Source organism: Calypte anna, chromosome 4A, assembly GCF_003957555.1.
Source record: "Calypte anna isolate BGI_N300 chromosome 4A, bCalAnn1_v1.p, whole genome shotgun sequence".
Taxonomy (NCBI): Eukaryota; Metazoa; Chordata; class Aves; order Apodiformes; family Trochilidae; genus Calypte; species Calypte anna.
Window position 1 is genome coordinate 40,835,612 of NC_044248.1, and position 25,337 is coordinate 40,860,948.

At 46.0% G+C, this 25,337-nt stretch overlaps 2 protein-coding genes across 2 annotated transcripts in view; one reads left to right on the top strand and one right to left on the bottom strand.

The window, feature by feature from the left end:
• ENPEP (glutamyl aminopeptidase) overlaps nucleotides 1-14,008 on the bottom strand; it is a 95,416-nt gene extending 81,408 nt beyond the window's left edge. The window contains exon 1 of the mRNA XM_030449523.1: nucleotides 13,948-14,008. The gene's annotated coding sequence lies outside the window, so the exon portion shown is untranslated. The remainder of the gene's footprint in view (nucleotides 1-13,947) is intronic.
• A 1,619-nt stretch (nucleotides 14,009-15,627) lies between these two features.
• The window catches only part of ELOVL6 (ELOVL fatty acid elongase 6), a 63,519-nt gene continuing 53,809 nt past the window's right edge, over nucleotides 15,628-25,337 (top strand). Inside the window, exon 1 of the mRNA XM_030449524.1 lies at nucleotides 15,628-15,941. Coding sequence (XP_030305384.1) covers nucleotides 15,853-15,941 — 89 coding nt within the window. The 5' untranslated portion in view covers nucleotides 15,628-15,852. The remainder of the gene's footprint in view (nucleotides 15,942-25,337) is intronic.

Consider the following 25,337-nt stretch of genomic DNA (forward strand, 5'->3'; position numbering starts at 1 on the left):
AAGGAAATAGAGATTTTCAAACTCCCAACAATGTTTAATTGTTAAAAAAAAAAACATTGTATGATCCATAAATTGATTTCTGGGAGGGAAAGCAAAAGAATGTGTGCCCTGAGGTTGATGGTAATTGCATGGAGAAGCTTTGATTCCTCCTGTAAGAAACTCCAGACTGCCCTCCTGTGATGGGTTGGTCCCCAAGTGACATCTCCCAGCACAGTGCACAGTCCAGACCCTTCCTCACCTTTTTGAATGTCCCTAATACGTCACCCTGTTACCTCCTGCTTGCAGAGGGACTGGGAAGAGTTTCCCCATCACTGGAGGGACTTCAGGATTGGTATCCTCCAGCACTGCTGATTGCCACCAGTGGATGAGGTCCTCCTTTCCACTGGGGCTAAAAATGGGCCAGTCCTTATCCATCTCCAGACCCCTTGGAGACTTCAGGAGCCCAGGAAGCCCAAGCTGTCAGCAGAGATTCCAGGAGCTGCTTTGCCCTACATCTTGATAAGACCACAAACTTATCCCAGGACCACAATGCCAGCCTGCTGCTCCCTCCAGAACAGGAGCTGCTATTGGATCACCAGTTACAATTCCAGAAGTTTTCAGGTCTGCCCCAGACAGCTGTAATTCCCAAGTTTAGCCATAGCACAGGAACACAGCTGCTCAGGACTCTGTGCTGCCCCTGGATGCTTTGCTGACACAGCCAGAGGTGTCCTCACTGGGGCTGCACCTCTAGCAGGCACTTCATGAAGCCTTTGCATCTTGCAGGTGAAGAAAAAAAGATGTGGAATACTCCTTTCCCTGAGCTGACATGAGACTTCAGGCTCATTTTGTGCCTCCCCTCTAGACTAGCAGGAAAGATGCTTCTAACTCCAGCCTGCAATTAGCACTTGCCCAGAGGCAGTGTAAAGCAATCCTACCTCTTTTTTCCTCAAATTCTATAGCAGCCAGAACAGTTCATTAAAAGTGATATTTGCATGGCCTTGCTGTTTGTTCAGTGGCTTTCCTGTAACTACTAGATTTTGTTAGCATTAGTTTAATAAATGCTGGTGTTTTGCTGTCCAGGCAGTGCTAACAGCTTTGCCACTGGAAGGAAATAACAAGGGAAAAGAAAATCATTTTGTCATCTTGTTGCCATTGTTACAGAGGTGAAATTTTGTTTTGCTAGGACTGATTAACCTTTAAATGGGAGAAAAATCAGCCCCATACAAGCACTCTGCATTTTTCAGTGCAATATTCTGCATGTAGGTGATTGATGAGAAACAGGGGAGGCTTTAATAGTGAAAACCAAGCTTTGAGGTTTTGATAATATTTTTAATTGCCTTTTTGATTGGTATTCAGAAATCCCTTACTAACGTAATCAGTGACCTCTCCAAAACCAGAGTGTACCCAGAGAAATGTAATTCTTTCCCTTTGAGGATCTGGAGATTTCACACTTCGGTTTTGTCCCAATTTGGGTGGAAAACCAAAACATTTTGAGCTTTCCATATTCACACTGAGGGCATCCTGACCCTTGACTATCAGCATCTGCACGGCAGACTCTGCTAGGGCCTTCAGGGCTGTAAATACCCCAAATTTCTGTCTGCCAGGGGTCTGTATACCCAGTAGATTCTCTTCCCTGATGTCTTCTCTCCAGGGAAGAGAGCTGCCAAGTGACTAGGGATTGGGACAGGCAAGAAACCTGCTGAAGAGATCTTGCTTGTTTTCTTTCAATATTTCACTGGCATTGGCACATTTCAGAAACATTTGGTTCAGTTAATTCAGCATCTTGTAGTGAAAAGAGGTTTTCTGTTCTGCCCTCCCCCCTCAGCTCTTTCTAATGTTACCAGAAGATGGCTAAAATTACTGATTATTAACTTTCATTAGAAAATGTCAAAGAGAAAAATTAATAGCCTGATTTTTAAAAGGTAACGACTGCAAACTTTCCCACTGGAATGTTCATATCCCAAGAATTAGGTTATTTTCCTGTTTCAGTATCTTACAAAATAGGGCAAACTCAGCTCTGGAGAAAGTAACTGTATTTATTGTGAGAGAACTCATTTGCAGGGGAGGCCAGTTGTTTTGGGTTTTTTTTTCCCAAATGCAAATGTAATTTGCATTTTTATAATTATTTCCCTTAATTCTGTATGGCACTCCCACTGTGCTAAATAATATAAAAGCAACTAAGAAAAAATACCTTCTGCCTCAAAAAAAGCAGAGAATAGAAGAAGGGAGAGGAAGGAAAACTGATGTTCTTTCACAGGCCTTATTTCTTCTTATCCATCATCTTCCAGCTCTCCCCCACTGTCACCTGAGTTTAAAAAAGTTTAAAAAGCAAATATTTCTGATGGCTTCTACCCATGGAGCTGTTGAAACGAGTCCAGAGGGGGAACACAAAGATAATGAGAGATCTGGAGGGAGGCTGAGAGAGTTGGGTTTGGAGAGGAGGCTCCAGGGAGATCCTACAGCAGCCTTCAACCTGAAAGGGCCCACAGAAAAGCTGGGGAGGGACTTATTCCAAGGGCAGGTAGTGATAAGACAAAGGACAATGGTTTGGAACTGGAGGAGTGGTGTTTCAGGTTAGACATTAGCAAGAAATTGTTTAGTGTGAGGGTGATGAGTCTCTGGCACAGGTTGCCCAGAGAAGTTGTTGCTGCCCTGGAAATATTCAAAGTCATGTTGGGTGGGGCTCTGAGCAACCTCATCTTGTAGGAGGTGTCCCTGCCCATGGCAGGGGGGTTGGAACTGGATGGTGTTTGAGTTCCCTTCCAAAGGTATATAACAATCCCTCAGCTCTGCCAGCTCCCAGGTGCTCTCATGTAGCTCTTAAAAGCCTGCCCCTTTCAGCAGCAAAACCCCTGTTCTGTGCAATCTGGGTTGCTGTTTTCCTGGCAGAGCTCAGAAAGTTGCCCAGGAGAGCACCTGCTTGTTCTGCTTGTCAAACCCAGGGCTGGAATCATTGCCTGCACGCTCCGGTGCACACCTCACAAATTGTAGCTGGACCTGCACAGGGTTTAATTTGGTGTGTTCCTCCACATGGGAGCTGAAACACTTCACTCTTGGCTCTGCCAGGACCTATTCCCAGCACAGTGATGTAGAAAGGAAGGGTAAAAAGACTCCTTTTTGTAAAAGAGAGCAGAAGAGCCAGGAAAGAACCTACAGTTGCTCAGTGCTTCCCACCATAACATCAACAGCAAGGGATCCAGGGTAGCAGCATGGACACAACAAGACAGGGAGCAGGAGAAATGAGTTTGGTCTTCAGCAGTCTCTTTCTCTCTCTCTGTCTCTTTTTTTTTCTTGTTTTTGTTTCATTTGGTTTGGTGTTTTTTTTTTCCCAGCAAAATAAGAGAATGGAACCCCATATAAACATTTCTCTGGTTTTCTTGTAAATGAAGCCTCATAATCTGGGAAGAAAACATGGTTGAGTTTTGCCACTGGTTTCTAAAGGGGCCTTTTTGACCCCAGCTTGTCTCCATGGACATCACGAAACAAGAGTTGGGGCCAAAAGGCAAAGTTTGGAAGCTTTAATGAAAATTCAGGGCTTTACTCTAAAGGCAGGTGAGTGCAGTATTCCATAGGAAATTCCCAAGGGTCTGGCCAGGGGATGCAAATCCAAAGTACAGGCTCACAGCCAGGCTGAGCGTTTTTGCCTGAGACTGAAAATGAGGAGGATTCCCTCCTGATCCCAAAAAAATGCATCAGGTCTTTGAGGCTAAATGCAGCCCTCCTGAAAGGCAGTCCTGAACATCAGTGGAGTTGTAGCAAGGAGGAATTTAGGCCAATGTGCTTAGAAAAATCCTGCTGGAGATGTACAAAATGCCAAGTCAGGTTGAAAGGTTGTAGGGCATGTGTGTGCAGATGGGTAGAAAGATGTGATTTCTTTCTGCTCTGTTTGGTATTTGTTTTTCTCTTATTTTCTTAATTTTTTTGGAGTAAGAATTTCTTCTATACAGTGCACAGTGCTTTTTGTTCTCTTTATTCCCTCAACTATTCCAGAATCGAGGCTTCTTTGGTTTGGGTGAATAGAGAAGTGACAGGTTGTGGGCCACTGGAAATAAAATAAAACTGGAAACTCTGTAGGAGAACACCACTTGGAAAAAAAATCCTAAAAGACTGATACTATCAGAGGACTGAAGAACAAGTGTGGAAAAAAAAATGTCTGTGTTTTCTGCTTATCTGAGTGAGGCAGGGACTGAGACCTACGTAAGCTGTGGGTCTGGTACATCCCAAGGACTGTTTATCCAGGCAGCAGCCACAGGATGGACACGTGTAGCACTGCCTGCAGGGCTCCTGAGGTGACAGGTTAGGCTGTTCATGGAAGGTTGGTCTGGAAGCTTCCCTTTATAGATGCCAGAATGCTATTAATATGGGAGGATTTTCCAGGATCACTCTGCAATTGGATGGAAATCTCTCCCATCATTATTTGTAGACCATATTAATTGTGTGTGTGCATGAATATTAACTTTCATAAAGCACAGTTTCCCTACTTGGAGTCTCCTCTTGGAAGTGCTTAGCTATTCTGAGGCAAATTCAAGGTGATCTCACACCCTTCCTTGTATGAGAAAGCAGAGGCTGTCCTCAAAATGCAGATCATGTGCTTCAGAGAATGAGTGAGTAACACATTTTATTATTCATTTTGGTCTCTAGGAGGTCTTTGCAAAGCCTTTTAATGAAAACATGATTAGGGATGTTTGCATTGGATACAAAGGTGAAATAGAATCCTTCTCTACATTGTTGTCAGCTCAGGGAAAAGCCGTGGCAGAATTCATAGCAGACTTGGACCAGCTGGTATAAAGCACCCTACCTACCTGCACTGACTTCCACCCAGCTAAAGTGGTTGACCTGCAGTAAAAATGTGCCCCAGCAATTCTGGCCCCTACCCAAATCTGCCTTTTATTAGCAAATGAACTCCATAAAGTACCTTCATCCATCTTGTGACCCTCTTCCTACCCAACCAGTTTCCAACATTTTTCAGTAGAATACATTTCACTGTTAATTTCCCTCTGGTTTATAAAAAAAGTGGCTGCACAGGCAGAGCACCCTATTTGCTGGGTCTTTGTTTAGTTCTTCTGAGCTTGCACAGAAGGAAACAACTTCCAAGTCCCAAACAACACTCAGGACCCTACAGGAGATGATACTGAGCAAGAAGCCCTGCACAGCTCTAACATCCAGTGAAAGCTTGGCTAAAGCCTCCCCCAGCCTGCATCTTACAGAGCCAAGCTCCAAGTTACCTATGGGTGTAACAGTCTTGATTGTCACTTCCAAATCGAGGGAGAAGCAACACCAGGATCTAGCTGGGCAGCAGGACCCACTTATCTGGCTTTCCCAGTCCCAACGCTGGCATTTGCCATCCCTTTATTCAGTGCAGGAGGGACACAGAGTGGGGAGAAAACATGCTAGGAAGCTGGGAATTGCTGTTCAGATTGCAGGAATTCATTAAATCCCCTCTGGAGCGGAGAGGGACCACCAGAGAATGCTTCTGCACCCACCTTGGAGCTTGGGTGTCTCCCCTAAAGCTACCAGGGGTTTATCCAGGGACTGTCCCCCACCCCTCAGTAACACCATTGCAACCAGAGGGGACATTGCAACTCTACTGTCTCCATCCCAGCAGCCTGGGGCAGCACAGCCTCCCCGGCCCTAAGGAGACAGTGGGAGGGGGCTCTGGGTGGCTCGTTTGGACTTCAGCTCTGCCCAAGCCCGGGTTTGGGTCAAGTCCTTAACGTGTCCAAAACACAGGCTCCACCAGAGGGCACAGCCACCCAGCAGACGTGGGAAGCTGGGGCAGCCTTGGCAGCAGCAGCTAGAGCAGGAGGATGCTCCTGGGTGCAGAGATTCCCCAGCAGCATCCTTAAAGGATGCTTGGCTTCTCCTTTAAAAGCAGGCTGGTCCCTGCCATCTTCAAAAGAGGTGCAGCCTGGGCTTTTGGCACCTGAGCATGTGTTTCGGGGGGAGGGGGGGTGAAAGGAAGTTAACACAGCCAGAATGATGTTTGCTTTTTTTTTTTTTTTTTTTTTTTTTCCAGGGCTATATTTGATCTTGTGCTCAATATGTCCACCAGACAGTTTTTCTTGGGCTAAAGATTCAGAGTTACCATTTCTTCCCACTTACATAATACCCTTGTTCTTTATTTACCCCCAGTTTGGGGCTGACTGGTTACCAGGCTGCCCTAACTCATCAGATGATAATTTTATTTTTTTTCTTGTAGTTGTTGTGCCCAGCCCACCTGGCCTGAGGGAGGGCACAGAGACCTTTCCTTCCTGAGCTGGGACTGCTCTGCAGCCTTTGCCCTCCATCAACCTGTGCAGGATTTCAAAGGGGTCAAAGCAGAGGAAGAGAATCCCTCTTTTTGAGGGACTGGGACTGCTGCACACCCTTCAGAGAGTTACAGATCACTTGATGTGCCCTCCTTGAGTGAGGCAGAGCTCAGGAAGCCATTCTTCCTACCATGCCTCCCAGTGCTCATTTTAACTCAGCATTCTTCTGAGATAGGGCTCTTCCTCTGTGGCATAATTAAAAACACACCTGAGTTTTCTCTCCCTGTCTCAGTAGATCATCATGGCAAGTGCAATCCTCAGATTAGACAACATGAAAGTAATTAACACCTTGCTACAGCACTGTGGCATCCAGATGTTTCTTCACTGGTGACCACAAATCACAAACATTTAAACTACTAACAGTGTGAATATGGGACATATTTATTTTGTAAATATTTACATATTTATTTTGTAGCAGGCAAGCTACATAATATTTATGCTTTGTGTGTGAAATAACACTTTTCTTCTAAGGAAAAGTGTTTGCTCTTCAAACTCAACAATGAATTCTGTATCTGAAAGGGCTACAAGAAAGCTGGGGGAGGGCTTTTTAAATGGGTGTGTAGTGAGAGGATAAGGGGAAATGGTTTCAAACTTGAAGAGGGGAGATTTAGGTTGGACATTAGGAAGAAATTCTTTAATTTGAGGTTGGTGAGCCCCTGGCACAGGCTGCCCAGGGAAGCTGTGGCTGCCCCATCCCTGGCAGTGTCCAAGGTTGGATGGGGCTTGGAGCAACCTGGGCTGGTGGGAGGTGTCCCTGCCCATGAAGGGGGTTGGAAATGGATGAGCTTTAAGGTCCCTTCCAACACAATCCATTCTCTGATTCTATGACTGGGGAAAGGAGTATGGGATCAAAGACAGTGGTCTATTTCTCTGTTTTCCTTTGGGAAAGCAATTCTTTTAGATGGAAAGATCTTTCCCAATATCTGCACCTTTTAAAATGCTGGAGAAAGATTCATAGTGCCAGATTTTATCACTGTTTTTTCTTTCTTTCTGCTTGTATTTATGCTTAAACAAATCTATTCACATCCTACCTTATATCACTGTGACAGCTTATGGCTTGACCTCTAAAAACAGAGCACTGAAACCCCTGCTTTCCAGCCTGAGATCACTTCAGAGCCCTCTCAAACTCTTGAGTACAAGTCGACCAAGCAGAGCAAACCTGAACTTGCTTCTTCCTGATGAGGATAGGTGGCCCAGGGCTAATCCTTTTCCAGCCATCTGTTCCTGTTAGTGAGAAGTTGTTTGGGATGGAACCTTGCACTGCTGCAGGCTTAGCCTTGGACAACACTTGGCTGTAGCAATCCATATCTCCCAGCTCATAGATTAGTAGATAGATGGTCAGTGATGCAGTAAAACAAGAGAAAAACCCAAGCAGATTGCTAAAACCAAAACCCAGCCTGCCTGCTCAGGAATATACAAAACCCAAAGAGAATTAACACTGCACTTTTGCACCCTTGCAGCCCTTCAGGAATCTTTCCTTCCCTGCCCATCCCGCAGCCCCTGAGGGGAAGAACAACATGAACACCATTGCAAGGGTTGGCCACAGCAACCCAGAGGCTCACCTGGACCTTTGAGAGGGTGCCAGAAGGCATCCCAACTCCATCTCCATCACCAACCTGCTTACCCCTCCATGAGCCAGACCCGACCCCTCAGGGAGCCAAAGCCATCCATCCCAGAAGCCATTTGCTTCCTTTTTGTTTGTTTGTTTTCTTTGGCTCTGAGGTGACTTACCCACCAACTCGAGTGACCCGAATCAGCTGATGGAGGGGTCAGGGGACTTCAAGGGGTGGGGAAGCTGGAGGAGGTGACAACCAACAGGAAAGCAGGGAGAGAAAACTCCCCTTCTGCAGCACCCAGGCTGGCTCAGCCCTTCCACCCAGGCAGTCTCTGCCTGATAAGAGTGTAGCAATCTGTTGGAGCAGGGACAGCAGGATGACCTGATACTTTGTGACACTCCCTAAATAGCATTCATCCTCCAAATGACCAGGAGTCATTCCTGTGGCTTTTCTCTTGGAGCACAAATAGATCCATGACGAGTCATGGTCATGTACCCTACTTCAGGGGTAGGTGGGATGAGGTCTCCATCCAACACCTCTCTGGAGCTGGCAGATGAGACATGGGATTCAGGGGAACCCCTGCTGGAGGCTGGGGAGAATATTAGAAACCATCTCAAATGGCAATAGCAGACACCCATCTCTCTGAAAATATATTCAGGTTGAAGGGACTCATGTTAGAGATCCCAGCAATGGCACAACTAGCTCCAGCTACACTGATAAAATTTCCTGGGATCTGGGGTACTCCTGGGTTTGAGCAGCAGTGACAGAGCCTGCCAGCAGATTTCCTACACCTCTGAAATAGTTACAGAGGACTGAATGTACAGCTGGGAACAAAAGTTTCTCTTTGATCCCACCAACTTCCAAAAAAAAATCCTGGTAGTTTTACTATCATCATAATTTGTTCTTATTTCTTCAATCTAATGGTGTAATGGTGACACTGAGCACTTCTTTAATGCCAAAAATAAGTAAAACCAAAAAAACTAACAAAAAAAAGCATTTCTGAGGCCAAAAAATACCTGTGGGGCTCAGAAGATATTCTAAAGATGTATTTAAAAATTAAAGACAGCCCTCTAAACACAGAGTCTCTGTGCAACTGTGCAAACACTTCTGTACAGCTTTTCTTCCTTGGGCTCTAAAGTGCATGCAAAGTAAAGTTTTTTATAGACTATTTTTGCAGATTCCAGATGGCACAGAGCAAGTGACTTTGCTATGTAAAGCTAAAGATTTTAGAGGTGGTGGCTATGAAGATTTACTCAGCTTTTGTACCCACTTTATCACTGGATTAGTCCAACTGATGAAGAGAAAAGCTCAGGAATCACTTCCCATTTTTAGTTTCGAAGAATCAGCCTAGGCATTGCTTTGGTGGTTTGAGGGGTTGCTGTTTCTTTATTTTATTTTATTTTATTTTTTTTCTGTAAATCCCTAAAGAGAGACTACAATACTTGTACAGTTAAACATCACATTTTTTCATGGAAGAGTGAGACCTCCTTTTTCCCCTCTCTAATCAGAGAGCCTTTGTGCATACCTGGAGGACCTCATCAGCACCAGGGAGATTATGCAGCATAACTGATGACTGAGTCCTCTCCATCATCTTCATAATCTCTGCATGGGATGTCTGTAGCATGTTTTAATTTGATTTAATAACAGTGGTAAGGAATAGTAATCTTAACAGTACTAGCTAAGCAATAATTAAGGAGAATTAATCCTGTTACTTCCTTCCTATTGAAGGAGCTCACATGAGGGATTTCATCTTCAAAGGGGTCACCACATCCCATCCCTGCTTGAGGTCAGCAGGGCTTCCTAGGACCCCTGCAGGATACACCACTAAATCCTCTAGAAGAATCATGATTTGTATGTGCTACAAGCTGTGGCAGTTTGGATAGAGCCTGTGAGCCATTTGGCAAGATTTCTGTTGCATTATCTCCTTTTTTTTTTTTTTTAAGGAAGGGAGTGAACGAATTAGCTCAGGAGAGATAGCAGTATATCAGTTGTGCTGGCTCTGGAAGCAGCTAAACCTGCAGAGAGCAAAAGCAGGTGAAGAGTCCAGGCCTGCTTGATGACACTTTCCTAATCACAGCTGGCAGGCAAGCTCCATGCTTAGAGGCTGAAACTGAGTAAAACCCAGCCCCAAGATTTTCAGGGGGCCCAGTATTTTGTTCTCTGGCCACTTCATCTCTCAGGTTTTTTTTTCTTGCTTTCCAAGTTCATGAAATACACATAACCAGGCTTTCAGGAAATTCAGAGTATAAAACAGCACAGAAATCTAAGGTTGAAATATACCTGTGGTTATCTTTGTATCACTCCACTCATCACCCAAAATATACACATCCTCACCCATAAATAGATCCCTGTAATAAGAGCACTAATTACTTGAAGCAGTGCTTTCTGCTTCTGTGCCTCTTTTGTACTGCAACATAAAATTAAATTAGTCTTGAGAATGTAATTGCACAGACTCCATTATTTCAACCACCTTTTCAATGTTTAACCTAATTCAATTAAAAAGTAATAAGTAGGAACGTCAAGCAAATATATGGATTGAGATCAAACACCATAAATTTGGTCCAACCTCTGCCACAGACTTTTAGCATGACCTCAGCATGCAGGCTTTGGTGGTTCAGTGTAGGCATCCAGCTCCAAAGTGACATTTGCTCCCTTTTGCTTCTCCATGGTCCTTCCTACCCTTAAAAAAAAAGATTATTTTTCTTGATTTCTCAGCTTGTTTTCCCTGAGAATTACCTTCCAAGCCAAGGTTGTTGGGAAGGAAGCACACTGTTGGTGCAGAGCTCTCCCCAGCTTGGAGGGATGAAGCACTCCACAGCTCTGCAGATGTACTGGCAGAAAATGTAGAGAAAAAAATAAATCCTGCCTTTTGCCTGTGAGCAAATACCATCTGAGATATGCTGAGAACTGCAAAAGGTGTAAGCAGAGATGGGAAAATCAAGTTCTGTGATTTACATGGAAATGGCTCTAATGAGGGAGATCTTGCTGTTGGATTGTATTTTATGTACAAGACTCCACGAGCTTTGAAATTACAGAGATTTTCCACTCCCTGACACAAACCATGGCCCAGAACTTCAGCACAACCTGAAAAATGCTTCTGCTTCTTCTGGTTGTGAAGTAAATAGCGAGAGGAGGTGAAAAGGTGAACCATGTGGAGACCAGTATATAATTACCCCTCTTACAACCACAGAGAGCTTTTATTGAGCCAAGCTAACCCATAGCCCACACAATGAGAGGTACATTTCTACCTCAGCTACCCACAAGGGTTACACCCTGGAGCTGCTGCTTGGCCCCTGCAACTTAATTTAATTAATAAATCTTATTTTCTGCTGTAGCTGGCATAAGATTCATTAAAAACATAAGACCTTAGGTCTAGGTGGTTTCAGAGCACATGGGTAATTTTTAATGGCGTGATCAAAATAAAATTTGAGTGCATTGAGACATGGGTTCTTTTATAGAGCTGGAAGTTAACATCACACCTCTGTTTAAGTTCCCTTATGGCATTTAATTCCTGATTAGTGCTTACAGGTTATTTATTCTGAGCTGGCACTTCCTGAGAATCACAGAATGGGTTGGGTAGGAGGGGACCCTCTAAGCTCATCCAGCCCAAGCCACTGCAGTCAACAAGGACATCTTCAACTCGATGAGCCTCATCCAACCTGACAAGTACAACAACTTGTTCCTAGGGTTTGCTTAGGTTTACCATGGCATCCATGTAAACAGCTTCCCAGGTGTCTGTATTTGAGTCCAGGTGTGATGCAGTGGCACAGACTAACCTGATCTGCAGGCCTGACTTGCCAAATAGACTTGGGCTGCCCATAAACATCTCTTGGCCTTTTTTTTTTATTTCCCTTGTACTTGATAAAACCTTGATTTTTATTAGGGTGACAGGGAAGTGGTCCTAGGGAGGTCCCTTATTCATTCTTGATCCCAGCTCCCTTATATTCTGTTTTATCCAAGGGCAACACCTAATTTTTTCTGGATTATGGGCTATATAGGAGAACCCAGTTTTCCATGGCTTCCATTATTTGTATGTTGCTTTGCTTTCAATACGGCAAAATCATAGACAGATTAAGTCCTTTAATGCAATAATTGACACAGCTGGGAAAAAACTTTCAAGAACACAAGCCTCCTTCAAGTTTTTGCTTGTTTTAGTTATTGCTGAGATGTTTAAATCACAACCTCAACTCTCACTGCCACTTACTATCCCATAAGTCAGCAATAGAACATCTCATTTCCCAGCAGCTGCTTAGAGTTTGGTTGAAACTTATCTGTACATCAGTACAACAAACTATTCAACATTTCTCTTTACTGCAATAGAAGCCTAATGGTTTTTGCAATAAATTAATACTGTGACAGGGTGGGAAAAAGCATTTGTTTAGTAACAGGAATGATCATGGTAACGTGCCCAACTTGATTAGACAGCTCTTTGTAAATCCTGAAAGGACTTGCTTGTGTTATTTAGCCAAGGGATTCTGGGTAAAATGGAAATGACATTAACAGCTACCTGGTAGGAAATTCAGCATTTAGCTGCTGCACCTTCTGTCTAGTCTTAGAAGACATGGTAAATAGGGGGAATAAAAAGTAATGCTCAGTAACTATCCGTGTACTGAAGAAGATGAGAATCCCAAAGAAAAAAAAAATGAAGGTAGGCAGATAAATGTGCACAGAGAGACTAAGGGTGGATTCTCTGTCCCTTGAAACTGTATCATTCTCCTCATGTCCTTTCTCCTGAAAGGTATTTACAGCTTTCACTTCAAGTTCCTGCATTTATGTGAGTTAATTAAATTACTTCAGAAACGGTTACATAAAAGCTACTTCCTCTTAAAACAGCCTATATATTTTGGTTTACTGTTCTTGACCACAATCGACAGAAGCAACTGGAAGAAGGGCTCACAGACTCCTCCAGGCTGAGAAGATTTTACATCTTCTTCCATTGTCCACACAGATTCTCTGAGTGACCCCCCCACCTTAACTTGCAATGCTGAGGGGGAATTTCCATGTAGCCCCTCTGAGACCAAGAGAGGAAAGGCAGGATCCATTGCAGATTGTTTAACCTACACAGAATTGCTTTGAGCTATAGAAAACCCAGAGAAGTCCCTGGTGACCTTTTGAGATTCTCATGAATCCCAATAGGGTTTAGCATTTCAAGGCTACAGTAAATCTGTATTTTTTTGGACCCCTTACAGCTGATTTTCAACTGATTTAACTTCCGTGTGATGCTTCGTGTGGTCAGCACTCCTGAATTGTGAGACTGAGTGGCAGCAGAGCTCCCAGGGTACATAATTCTAGATGGAAAACCTGGGGGCAACAGACAACTTCATCTGAAGTCCTGTGGCCATCCTGACACCAGAGGAACCTTTGCCATAACACTTGATAACCTTCAGCTTCATCCTCTGTCCCCTGCCAGCTCTAGCACTGACTTCAGGAAGCTTCCATGGTAAAGGAGCAGGAAAACCTGGCTGATCTGCCACTTGAGTGTTCTTAAACTGTTCCATGCATTCTGGAAACTTCACATTCAGGGTACTTCTGTTCTGAACAACTGTTTTCTGTGAGAAGAAATCCAGAGACCATAAATTTCAACCCACCAGATATTAACGAGATAATCAGATGGAATATATCATTAAGTGACTTCAGTCTCTAATGCAAAATAGTTTGGAGTTGCAGAAAAAAGGATGCTGATTTTTTTTCCCTCAAAAATTACAATTTCTGATAGCAGTCTCTCTGTAACAAGCCCACTTTTAAGACAGAAAAAAATAACATGGGAATACATGTACAATACACACAAATATTGTCTCAAAATTAGTGTCCAGATTTCTGTGTTATCTTCCTGGTCATTTTTAACAAAAGGGAGTTGCCCTATGCCAGTATTTGTTGTGTCCCAAGAGTTTCTCCACATCCCAGTACCAAGGATTTTGTTCCTATGGATGACCAACATCACCTGAGGGAAGAGGAGCGATGGAGCAAGTGCGGATGCCTGTGATGGTGATGGCAACACCAGGAGGTATCTTAGGTGGAGGTGGCACACCCGTGTGTAAACCTACAGGAAGCATGTCTGGCAGAGGAGCAGAGGATGCTGATAACTGCCATGAGGCAGCACTTACCTTCTGACACGATGGCAAGGAGCAGTCCTCTGACTCAGAGCCCAAGCATTGCAGGAGCCAGAAGCCCTTCACTCCACGCGTCCTTCAGCCACACGATGTCATCTCAAGCTGTGCTGGAATTTTCTCCATCAGTTTTCCCCCCTTTGGCCTTCAGGTCCCTGACCCCCAGTCACAGCTGTCTGCCTGTGATTTGGAAAACCAATGCACACCTATAGGGGCAAATCTTCTGAAGCAGAGTTGTGAATGAAGTCAGCTTTGCCCAAACACCAAGCCACCAGCCTTGGAAAGCTGATGTGAAGCAGTTTTGGGAAAACCCTGAAGCTCTTTGAGCTTCTCCATCTGCAGAGCAGGTCTAGGGTTGTTTCTCTGTCCCTTTGTCTATGCAGACAGTAACCTCTCTGAGGAAAGGACCATGGGACCTTGATCTCTTGAGGAGTCTGGATACAATAGCACTAAATAGTACTAAATACCACTTTAGCACTGCCTTGCTGTTTCACTGTGAACAGTGTGATGTTTGGTGTTATGATTAAAACCCCCAGCCAGATGACAATGCAAGAAACTCAGCCCCAATTAAAAACAAAACAAAACAAAACAAAAAACAAAAACCAAAAAACCCAAAAACCAAGTTCTATTTATCAGGAAAAATAGCAGGGAAAGCTGAAAAACATGATTCTGAAGGGCACAATAGTCAAAATGCAAGCAGAACATTAGACTGGTTGGGTGTTGATATCCCAAAATTTGAGGGATCTCTTTTTTTTTTTTTTTTTTTACCTGGGTTTAATGGCAGTGAACACTTCCATGTCAATGAGAACCAAAGCCTGCAAGTCAAGAGCAAGCTGAGCTGTGCCAGATCTGCTCATTTATGGTTGCCTTTCTTGTCATGGAAGCTGTTCTCCTCCTGCCTTCCTGCAAGCTCAGAGGGGGCTGGGATCACTGTTTTAGCCCAGCTTGTATTGTAAAGCACGTCCAGGGTGCTGCCGGCTTCAGTGGAACTCAGCTGGGGATAGCAGCATGTGGTAGATGAGACTGGAAGACGAAATTAAGGACGCTTAAACACCTTGTGCCCCAGCTGCGAGAGGAGCTGAGGAGGTGATGGTTACACTCAGGGGCTCTGCCCCAAGCTCCGCCAGCCCCCTCCACACTGTAACATCCCCAAGTGTGCCTGTGCTCCCTGGGGATCCAGGACAGTCCCCCCAGGATGGGGATGCCCATCTGGGACCCAGAGGGCCTGGCAGAGTAGTGAGCATACAGGGTCCATGTGCTGTGGGGTCAGCAGTCACAGCAAGTGTGTATTAAATTTAAATGAAAGAAGAGGGGTGAGGAAGAGGATTTTTTGAGGGGGTGCATACGTTTGTTTTGTGTTGGTTTTTTTTGACTAAACCTCAGCTTGCGCTTTTTTATTTCCCGGGAGGATGGAGAGGGCTCGCAGGACATTGCGGTAGCAATTAAACGCAGGGCTAGGGGCTTCCCGATTTTCTAGATGGTTTTTTTTCTATTTGTTTGTTTTTTATTTTTTTGAGGGCCTGGGCAGGGTTTCCTCTAACGCCAACGCGCAGAGCAGCGCCGGTACCGAGCGGCGGGAAGTGTGCGAGGGGCGGTGTCGGGAGGGAGAAGGGAGGGGGGGGTAGGCGGGAGCCGGTGTCCCGGCCGGTGGCGGCGGGCGGGCACTAAGACCGCGCCGCCCCCGGGCGCTGCGCGGCGGCCGCAGAAGAGGAGGAGACCGGCGGGCCCGGGAGGAGAGGCGCGGAGGGGAGCGGAGCTATGCTAAACCCGGGGTACCGCTGAGGCGGGGCGGGCCAGGCCAGAGGCGGGGGCTCTCCAGCGGCGGGCGCGTAGGGGCCCGGCTCCCGAGGCGGCGGCAGGCAGCATTTCGGCGCGGGGAGCGGCTCCGCAGCCACCGGGCCAATGAACATGTCAGTGTTGACTTTGCAGGAATACGAATTCGAGAAGCAGTTCAACGAGCATGCGGCCATCCAGTGGATGCAGGAGAACTGGTGAGTGCCGCCCTCCCTCCTCCTCCTCCTCCGGGGCCCCGCCGCCGCCACCTCCCCGCACGCCCGCCCCGATCGGCGGGGAGGCGCTGAGCCCATCCGGGTTGCGCGCTGCCTGCGCTCGGAGCTGCGCGGTGCGGCGCGGCTCTGCGCCGCCGTGCGCGGCCACACGGGCGCTGCTGCCGGCGTTACCTGCGCGCCCGGGCGGGGGCCGCCCCGCCGCGTTACGCAAAGCCGGGGCATCCCGCCGGCGGCGATGGGGAGGTCCGGTGCGGGCCCGGAGCCCCGCTGCTGCCTCCCCTTCCCTGGCCCTCCGGCTGGTGGTGTAGCCCCGCACATGTGCCCCGGCTCTGCCCTCGGCCTCCTCTCCCTCTCTCCTTCCCTCCATCCCTGCTTGTCCCTCCCACTCCCCGCGCAGCACGCCCGGCTGAACAAGTTGCGCGGGTGCCCGCGGATCCCCTTTTCCTCTCTCCTTCCCTCCCCCAGCTCCTAATAAAACTTCATTTGCGGCCATGCGGTTATTAACTTTACCGGCGTGTGCGTGTGGCCGGGGTGCCGGGACCCGCCGTGCCGGGGGGGTGGGCTGCTCGGAGACCCCCGCAAGGGCTCCTCCGGGCCCCGGTGAGACGGAGCCTCCCCGGGCACTGGCAGGGACACGGGCAAGCACACACAGCCATGCCCACCGAAGGAGAGTGCTATGCCGGCAGCCTCCTCGATCCCTCCTTGTGCCCCGGGGCATCCCCGGTCCCGGGCGCGGTCTCTGCCTCTCCCCGGGCCTCGGCCGGCAGAGTGGAGGTGGAGGGGTGGAGGGAGCACCCCAGCTGCCTCTGCTCTCTCCCGCGGAGCACCCCGGGGTGCCCTCGGGCCGCAGGTCCCCGCTCCATCACTCCTGCTGACACCCTCCTCTAGGTCCTCGTCCTGGCTCCGCCTGCCTGCACGGTCCTTATGTTCACACCTTGCCTGATCTCACCTCTGCCCCTCCGCTGCACCCTGCTTGCCCAGGGCCCGGTCTCACCCCTTCTGCTGCTCCCATGCTCTTTCTCTGCAGCTCGCCTCTGATTTTCCCCATGTCCCCATGCCCTCCCCCGATGGTGCTGCCTGCCCTCCTGAGCTCCTCATCCCCATATCTCCCACATGAGGACCTTGCCTGTGCCACCTTTGCATGACCATGGAAGTGTAGGGCTGTTTCTGGGTCCAAGCTTTGGTGCCTGTATTTACAAGGTAGAATGGCTCCAGATCATAAGTGGATCTTAGCCAGGGACTTGCTAGAATCCTCCAGTGACTCATTTGAGAACTCTTTAAGGGCAGTATAATTGAAATGACCATTTGTGTGTGTGTGTATCTCCCTCTGTACTCCTGCAGGTGAACCCATTAGCTCTTGAGGGGTGCCTGGTATCACTCGTGTTTGATGAGAAAGGAGACCATGTAGATATTCTTGGGCTGGGAGTGTTGGATGCTTCCCATTTTGTCCATGTTCCAGAAGAAAATTGGCATCAGAGTAGGACAAACTGGTAAAAGCGAAGGGAGAGGGTGATATATATGAGTGTATATAGTAGCCAAATAAACCAGGAGAGATACAGCATAGGTTAAAGAACATGACTAGGAACCAGGACTCCTGCATCTTCTTCTTGCCTTTCCTGTGCTTCATGACCTTGGGAACATTACATAACATCTCCTAGGCCTCAGTTTCCCCAGCAGGGAAAGACTGGTGGTAGGGTTAATAATGCTGAAATGCCCTCATGAAGCTCTTTGATGACTTAGGCAATGTTTGCCGAGTGCCTTGAAGATGTCAGGTACTATATAAATTCTAAGCAGTGATATTAAAATCTCCCTGGCAGCTTCATGTGCTGCAGAGGTCACCAGCTGGGACTCCCTTAACACCAGGCTCCCACTCCTCAGGTTCAGAGGAGGAGCCCATCAGTTTTATGCTGTACAGCTGAAGAGACACGATGATCTGTGCATACATGCTTTTTGGTCTGGTTTCACCTTCTCTAAGGGAACTGATGAATTAATACCTTTGATTCACATGAAAGTCAAGGAGCAGAGTGAGCTTGTGGCACGGGAATGTTTCTGGAAATGCCATGGAGCTGTGTCTGCTGAGGTTTCTGTTGTGGCAGGCTTTTCCTGAAAAGGCTGCTGAAGATTGTTCCGAGTTTCAGGTTAAATTGTGTATCTGTATCTTCAGAAAGCTCACTTGCTTAATGAAGCAGGTCCTGATCCAGCATCCAGGAGTTTCAGCTGGCAGCAGCTAAGGGCCATACAAGAAAGGTTTTCTGCTTCATACCAGGATGACACGACAAGTTTGCTTACCCAGACATCAATGTCAGTATGTGGCTACTCAACTTTGTAGGTGTAGTCTTAATGTACACATCATTAATGCAAGAGCATCTTAAGATGAAGCTGTTAAGTAGTCATTTGTAAGGATAAACATGGTTGTTCATTCTTTGGGCAGGAGTATGGACTGAGTGGACTTGCTTCAAGAAAGACTGGCAGGATTTTATACTGTAATCAGCATTTCAGTTGGGGTGCAATACTATACTATTATAATGCCCAGCAGAGAGGTAAACAAATCCTGTAGGTGTGGCAACTGGTATTTTACTTCCATCTGATAAATAACTTACAATGAAAAAAAATAAAACTGTTGTTTTTTTAGGGGGAACGCAGATCCTCTAAGGAGTTGAAAATGTCTTTTGGATTTTCAGAAGGGATGGATTTAAAAAAGCCTCCAGAGGTGGAGTCTGACTATGGAGACATAACCCAGTTGGAGGCAGGATATGAATCCCTTTACATACCCCCTGGGTTCTTAGCTGGTTAAAGCACTGACAAGCCCTTTTGGTTATAACTATGTAAGCCCAAAGCTGGAAAAGCTTGAACACAAAGCCTAGGGGTAGTGTGTATCCCCCTGGGTACTGGTATGGTTGGTCTGGAGGGATCACTGTGCAAGGAGTGAAGCTCCATCACTCCCCAAGGCAAGTGCATGTCCTCTGCACTCTGATCACTGGCACCCAGGCTTTTCTTCAGCACTTCTCCATCCTAAGGTTTGTTTCCTCAGTCCTGTCTGCTCCTGTAAATCTTCCCTCTGAGTCTGGTATGAATGTAGCCTGCCTGACAGTGAAGAAGTCTAACAGCAGGAACAAGGTCATCCTTGCTTCATTCCAGATGTTCCTGCTTCACTTTAGGGAGGCCCCCATCCTGCAATTTGTATAGCACTGGGACCTCTTTAAATCTTGGGCCTAGATTAGCAGTGCTGTAAAGAGACTACTGTTTTGACATAGAGGAAAAATGAATAGTCTGTTCCCTGATACTTACAAGCTGATGGATTTTGTGCCTCCTTGAGTGCATGACATTGTGTTTGCATATCCTTATGGTGTAGCTCCCAGACTGCCTGGTCCTTGTGCAAGGAGTTAGCAGCAGAGAAAGGTCTGCAAAGGCATAGCTGCAACCTGCTGGCCTCTTAGGGTGAGAACCAACAATTAATTGTCTTTCCTAAACAAGCAATGACAGGTTTTGAGGAGGGTAAAGAACCAGCAGGTCCATTTACTCCCATCAAACTCCTCACACTTTATGTTGCGGGAAAACTACTATTGATCTGCATTTACACCTGGGGGCCATTGGGTCGGTAGCAGTTGAAATAAAATACAATATTGCTTTGATTGTATCCTGCTCAGACCATCAGGTTTGATATCAAAAGAGGATTAAGTCAAATGTTTATTAAAATAATTGCTTAAGCTGATCTCAGGCCAGCGTCTCCATCCAAACTTCTTCAAAGAAGGAAGAGGGATGCAGTAAATAATCTGCATTTATTCTTTTCCCTTAAACTACATGAGCATTAACGCAGCCCTAGCCCTTTATTTGGCGTGAATAAACACATCCCTATTTTTTCAGGAAATTCACAGTTGAGTCAGACACAGAGCAGTGCTGAGATCCTGATTCCCAGCTGCAGCCAGTGAGGCAGCAAAACCGGCTGGCGGTTTAGGAGAAGCGAGAGCGAGGCAGGGATGGAGCAGTGAGCACCGGGGTCCTTCTCCATCCTGCTGCAGCACGCCAGGTTCAGGCATCAGCACCAAGTGACAGTTGTTCCTGTTATAATTGTCTGGCCAATAATAATTATCTTCAGATGTCTGCTGACGAAGGGCTCGCCAATGGGGAGGCAGGAGGCCTGTGCTGACTGCGCTGAGATTATCTGGGCGAGATGACGTCACGCCAGGGCTTGCCTAAAATCACAGAAACTTTTCCTCTGCTGCTCCGCCAGCTGCTGCAGAGCTCCGGCCACCCCTGCCCCTAGCACTCCTGCCCTCCTTTCCCTTCTCCTATGTTTTTTTTTTCCTCTCCTGTTTTTCTCCCTGAAAAGCTGAGGTGTAACCCTCGGCACCCGGCGATGTGCTCGCAGGTAACAGAGGGAGCGGAGTTGGAGTGGAGGAGAGGGGTGAGAGAGGAGCTGGTTATTCCCCAGGGATGCTGTGGAGTTCTGCTGCAAAGAGTGCCTGTTTTTCTAAATGAGCTTTCACTGAGGAATAAAGCATTGCATGAGGGTAGCTGAGGAGGGGTGAAAGAAGAACTGGTTATTCCCTAAAGATGCTGTGGACCTCTGCTGCAAAAAGTGCCTGTTTTTCTAAATGAGCTTTCACTGAGGAATAAAGCACTGCATGAGGGCAGCTGAGCATTGTTTGGTTTTAAAGGGCTCCTGCAACTCAGACTTGACTCTGAAATTAACTTTGTGAACCTTAGATGATTATAAATGTGTATTTAAAGAAAAGGTGGTGATGCAGGAAGTTATTTTTAACCTTTTGTTAGCTGAAGCTTTTGCATGGTCTGAGACACAAAGTGCAGCCAATGCCGAGACAAATTTGTCCTTTGGTGTGATTCTTTTTCCAGGCAAAACTGGAGGTAGATGTGGTAGAGGGTCAACTAATTTGGATTTGGAAATGCACTTTCCTTTTAATGATTTACACAAGCACCATCATCCTGGACAGGTTTGTTTCCTTAATGTAGAACAAGCTTCTCTCATCCACTTAAGCTACTCTTACATCATGCAGAAATCAAAAGTGAGAGTCTGTGTGTCTATCTCTCCAGGCATACGTGTGTGGCAACCAAAATCTGATGTAAATTTATTTTTTTCTTCCCTCCTGAGCTCTTGCTAAATCCCAGTGAAGGATGTCAAGGAGGCACTGCAGTCACCCTGTCCTTTCTGTGCTGTGGCAAGGATTCAAAGGAAAGATGTACAAGTTGCTCTTCATCACAAAGAAACTGTTTTATTTAAGCAAAATCCAGCCAGCCTAAGAATTTAGCCTACCTTCACATTTAACCCCCCCAGATGGGTTTTTTTGCTGCTCTCTTATGCACACTGGCCCTAAAGCTGACAGGACCACCCGTGCACAGCAGCTTTGGTGTTCTAGAGATCAGAGGATACCCACTCCTTTGCTTTTTCTCCATCCCACAGGCCTTGCTGAGTAAAAGTATTGGAGGATCATACAGCTTTGACTCCCTGAAAATAGAAGGATGGAGTCTAAAGGGAATAAGAGTACATTTCAGTATTTTCTATATGTTTGTGTGCCTGGGGGAAAAAAATGTGGCACAAAATTATAATAAATACATTGGTGTCTACTGTGTTCAGCCTACCAATGAAACATGGGCATTGGCCTTTTGCTTACTCTGTGCCTAGAGTACAAATACATCTTTCATCATGTTGCTTCATTAATTTTTAAGCCTCTGAGAGTGAAGACATCCCTTCAGCAATATGAAACACCACGTGCTTGTCAGACTAATAAACTTGTAAGAATGTAGCAAGAAATAATTTTGGAGCTTGTGATAACTTTCAAAAGCAGATACGGACATTCAGGAGCAGTTTGGTTTGAGATGAGGTGTAGGATGCTGAATTATTTTGGCACTTAAGAAGTAGCTCATATCTGCAACTAGGCGTGTATTGTGAAATCAGAGAGGTGTTGTGCAAGCACAAGCTGAGTAGCAAGTGGTGGCATGAACCCCTGAAGTCAGGGTCCTTTTTATGGATCGGCAAAGTAGCAATGGGAAGAAATTGATTTCCTGTCTCCTCCCTCCTCTAAATACCCTGGTGCTGTTGAATTAGAGGGATTTTTTTTTCCCCTAAAAGATGGTATTTCCACCTTTGTGGCTTTTTCTATTAGGTTTTGGATCCAGACACTTGTGCAGGGACAGAGGGACAGCCCTTTGTCCTTCACTCCTTAAATCCATGCAAAGTTGGTGGGAAGAGGCACCCTGTGTGCTGGTCCAGCTTTCTACCAAGCCATGGCCTCACAAGGATGTGGTGTTAGGGCTGTTGTTGGGGTGACAGGAAAGGGAGATCCTTTCTGTTACACAGCAGTATCCTGGCAAAGGGGCAACCTGAAATCAACTTCCACGAGCTCTTCTGCACTCTGGGCAAAGGCAGCCTGAGCACAAAGTACATCTTTGGCCAAGGTCATTGCCTCACGTGGAGAAGACAGCAATTTGGGTGATGGCATGTGAGTTGCTGGAGGCTGTTTTGCTGTCAGGTAGCCTATACTTCTGGGTACTTCTAGGCCCATGGTGACATTCCTTTCCCAAGTGCCAATTTTTAATCATAGCTTGATGACAAGCCACTGTTTTTTTGGGTTGGTGCAGTTTTTTCTTCCTATTAGTTTTGTCCCCTACAACCTGGAAATCTTCTAAAAAAATGTCTTACTTAAAAGTGGTGAAAAGAATTGATGTGGGGCCAGTTTCCATATTCTCCTACTCCCTCCAATGAGTGCAGCATGGCTGTCCATATTGTGGTAAGAGAAGCTCTGTAAATGGCATACAATAATTTGTTAGATTCTGTCCTTTTAATGAACTCCACGCTGGTAGATTTTACCTTTTAATGAGGCTTAGGGTAAGCAGATACTTGTGTGTTACTCATTGTGTGGTTAGGGGTCTTGATTCCACTATTTTCTACAGCATAATTGGCCTTTTTCTAGACCCTCCTGTAGAAAACACACTGATCATTCATGTCCACTGCATCTCCTACTCCTTCAAATGCCAAATGTGATCACATTTCTGTTGGTCTGAGCAGAGAAAAGTTTAGCCAAGTGTTTAACTCTCAAATTTTTACACCCTGTTTGCTGTCAGTCTCTTTTCCACAGCCATCTACAGCTGTACTGGGAATAAAAGGAAGTTTTGTATTTTTTCCTTCCTTTATATCACTGCTCAGTCTCTGCCTCTTGCTCTAGAGTGTATTCCAAGCCCTTTTCAGCTGTCGTTGATCTTTTTACCCTTAGCAATAAATACAGAGATTAAAAAAGGGGAAAAGTTGTGAGTGAAAGGCTGTAGTGTTTGTCTTCATGACTGTGTTAACACTGGCAGCCTGGTACCCCTGGAATGTTGGGGGTCAGGAGAGGAGGGACAGAGAAATGCAGCAGCCCCAGAGGTATTGTCATTGCAGAGCAGCAGATGTTGGGGAGTACTGAGCATGGGTTTCTTTATTTTTTGCTTTGATTTCCTGTCTCCTTCCTCCTCTAAATGCCCTGGTGCTGTGGAATCACGGGGATTTTTCCCCCTAGAAGGTGGTATTTCCACCTTTGTGGCTATTTCTGTTAGTTTTTGGATCTAGGCACTTGTGCAGAGACTTTTCCTGGTGTTTATGGAGCTTTCCACAGCTTTGAGAATGATTTTGTATTACAGGGTTCAAGGTGACTGCACAAGGCAAAATGATGCAAAACACTTTTTGGAAAGCTTAATCAAGAGAGAAGTTTGCTGCTTTTTAGATGCTTTTTTTTTTTAATGGAAACGGGCAGAGGTTAAAACCTATTATTATTTTTAAATGTGCATTAGTGTCAGCTTAAATATAAAATAAGCTTCTCACTGACCCAGACTGTACAAACACAGGAGCATTTTGTGTAACCACATTACCTATGTCCTGCTACCCAATACTTTTTTCCTTGCCAACTGTTTTGTCAGCCCACTGGACCCTTGTCACAGGCTGGAGTAGAAAGGTTTGAAGTTTACCCTCTGTCTACACAGCACCTTGCACAATGGAGCTCTATCCCTTTCCATAGTGTCCCAGGACTGCTGCTAATCTCATCCTTGCCCTCCTTGTCACCATCACATCCCCTGGGACTGGGTTTACTGGGGGAAGCTGGTGCAGCCCAGTGGGGTGTTCTGCAGGGTGATGGAAGCCAGCAGAAGACTGGGGAACAGTGGGGCTCTGTTTGTACCCAGGCTGATTCAAGGTAAAAAACCTCTATCACTAGATGTTCAGGGTTTGCCCATGTGCTCATGATCCAACATTGCCTTATGCTGTGTGCCCTGTCCTGCGTGCTCTATTGCAAACCTTCTTTGCAAGACTTGTTGACTTTTGTGAGGACATCGTACCCTTTTGTTGCCATGAGTTTCATTTATGGGCCAGAAGGAAGGTGGAAGGACTCCAAAACCAATATTACTTCCATTTGGCCAGAGAAAGGACCCAGATCCTACAGAGTGGACATGCCATGAAATGATGAAATGATAGACAGATCTTGCATCTACTGAGCAGTCCTTGATCTCCTGTGCTAAGAGTTTGGAGTGGGGAAAAAGAGGGGGTGATGCAAGTCAACATTTTCCCTCATGCCAGGGAAATTGGGCTTTTGCAGAGAACCTGCAGTGGCTTCTGCATTAGATGGCAGACAGGGGAATGATCATCAATACATCCCTGAGGACATGGGGAGCCTGACTTTAAACTGGATGCAGCTGGGAGGCTGGTACCCCTGGAATGATGGGGGTTGAGAGAGGAGGGGCAGAGAAATGCCTCTTGTACGAGTCAGACACCAGGCAGGCAGGTGCAGTTCTTCAGAAAATGCCTGAATCCCATGACTTCAAATCAGGGTCCTGTGTGATCTCTGAAAATTGTGGTGGTTTTGTTGTCTTGTTTTGTTTTGTTTGTTTGTTTTTTCCTGAGTTCCTCAGCTGTAAAATGGGAAACAATTCCTCTTTGGGGATGTTCAAAGTTGTTTTTTTTACCATCTCACGAAGTTGATCCTGAGGTGCTAAAATGTCTATGAGTAACTGCAGTAAAAGAGTACATGATGGTTTTACAGTGTTACTGTGCAGCTTTACACTTGTACTAGCACTGCAGAATACTTTATTCTTGCCAAGGATGCAGGGCAAAATTTGTCTCCTTGGTTGTGGTAAGCAAAGAGTAAGAAGAGCTGCCATAATATCAGGGTTAAGGCAGTTTGTTGTTATCATAGGATTAAAATGCAGAAGTCCAGACCATCCTTAATTGCAAATTTATGGAAGGAACTGTCCTTCAGATAGTCCAATAAAGCTTCAGACTCTTCAACATCTTCTGATGATAACCTTTAAATAGAGTTTTTTAAATTATTGGCAATTAGTTTCAGCATGTGAAGCCTGCAAAGTGAGTGAAGAATTAATTGGACATCATACATGACT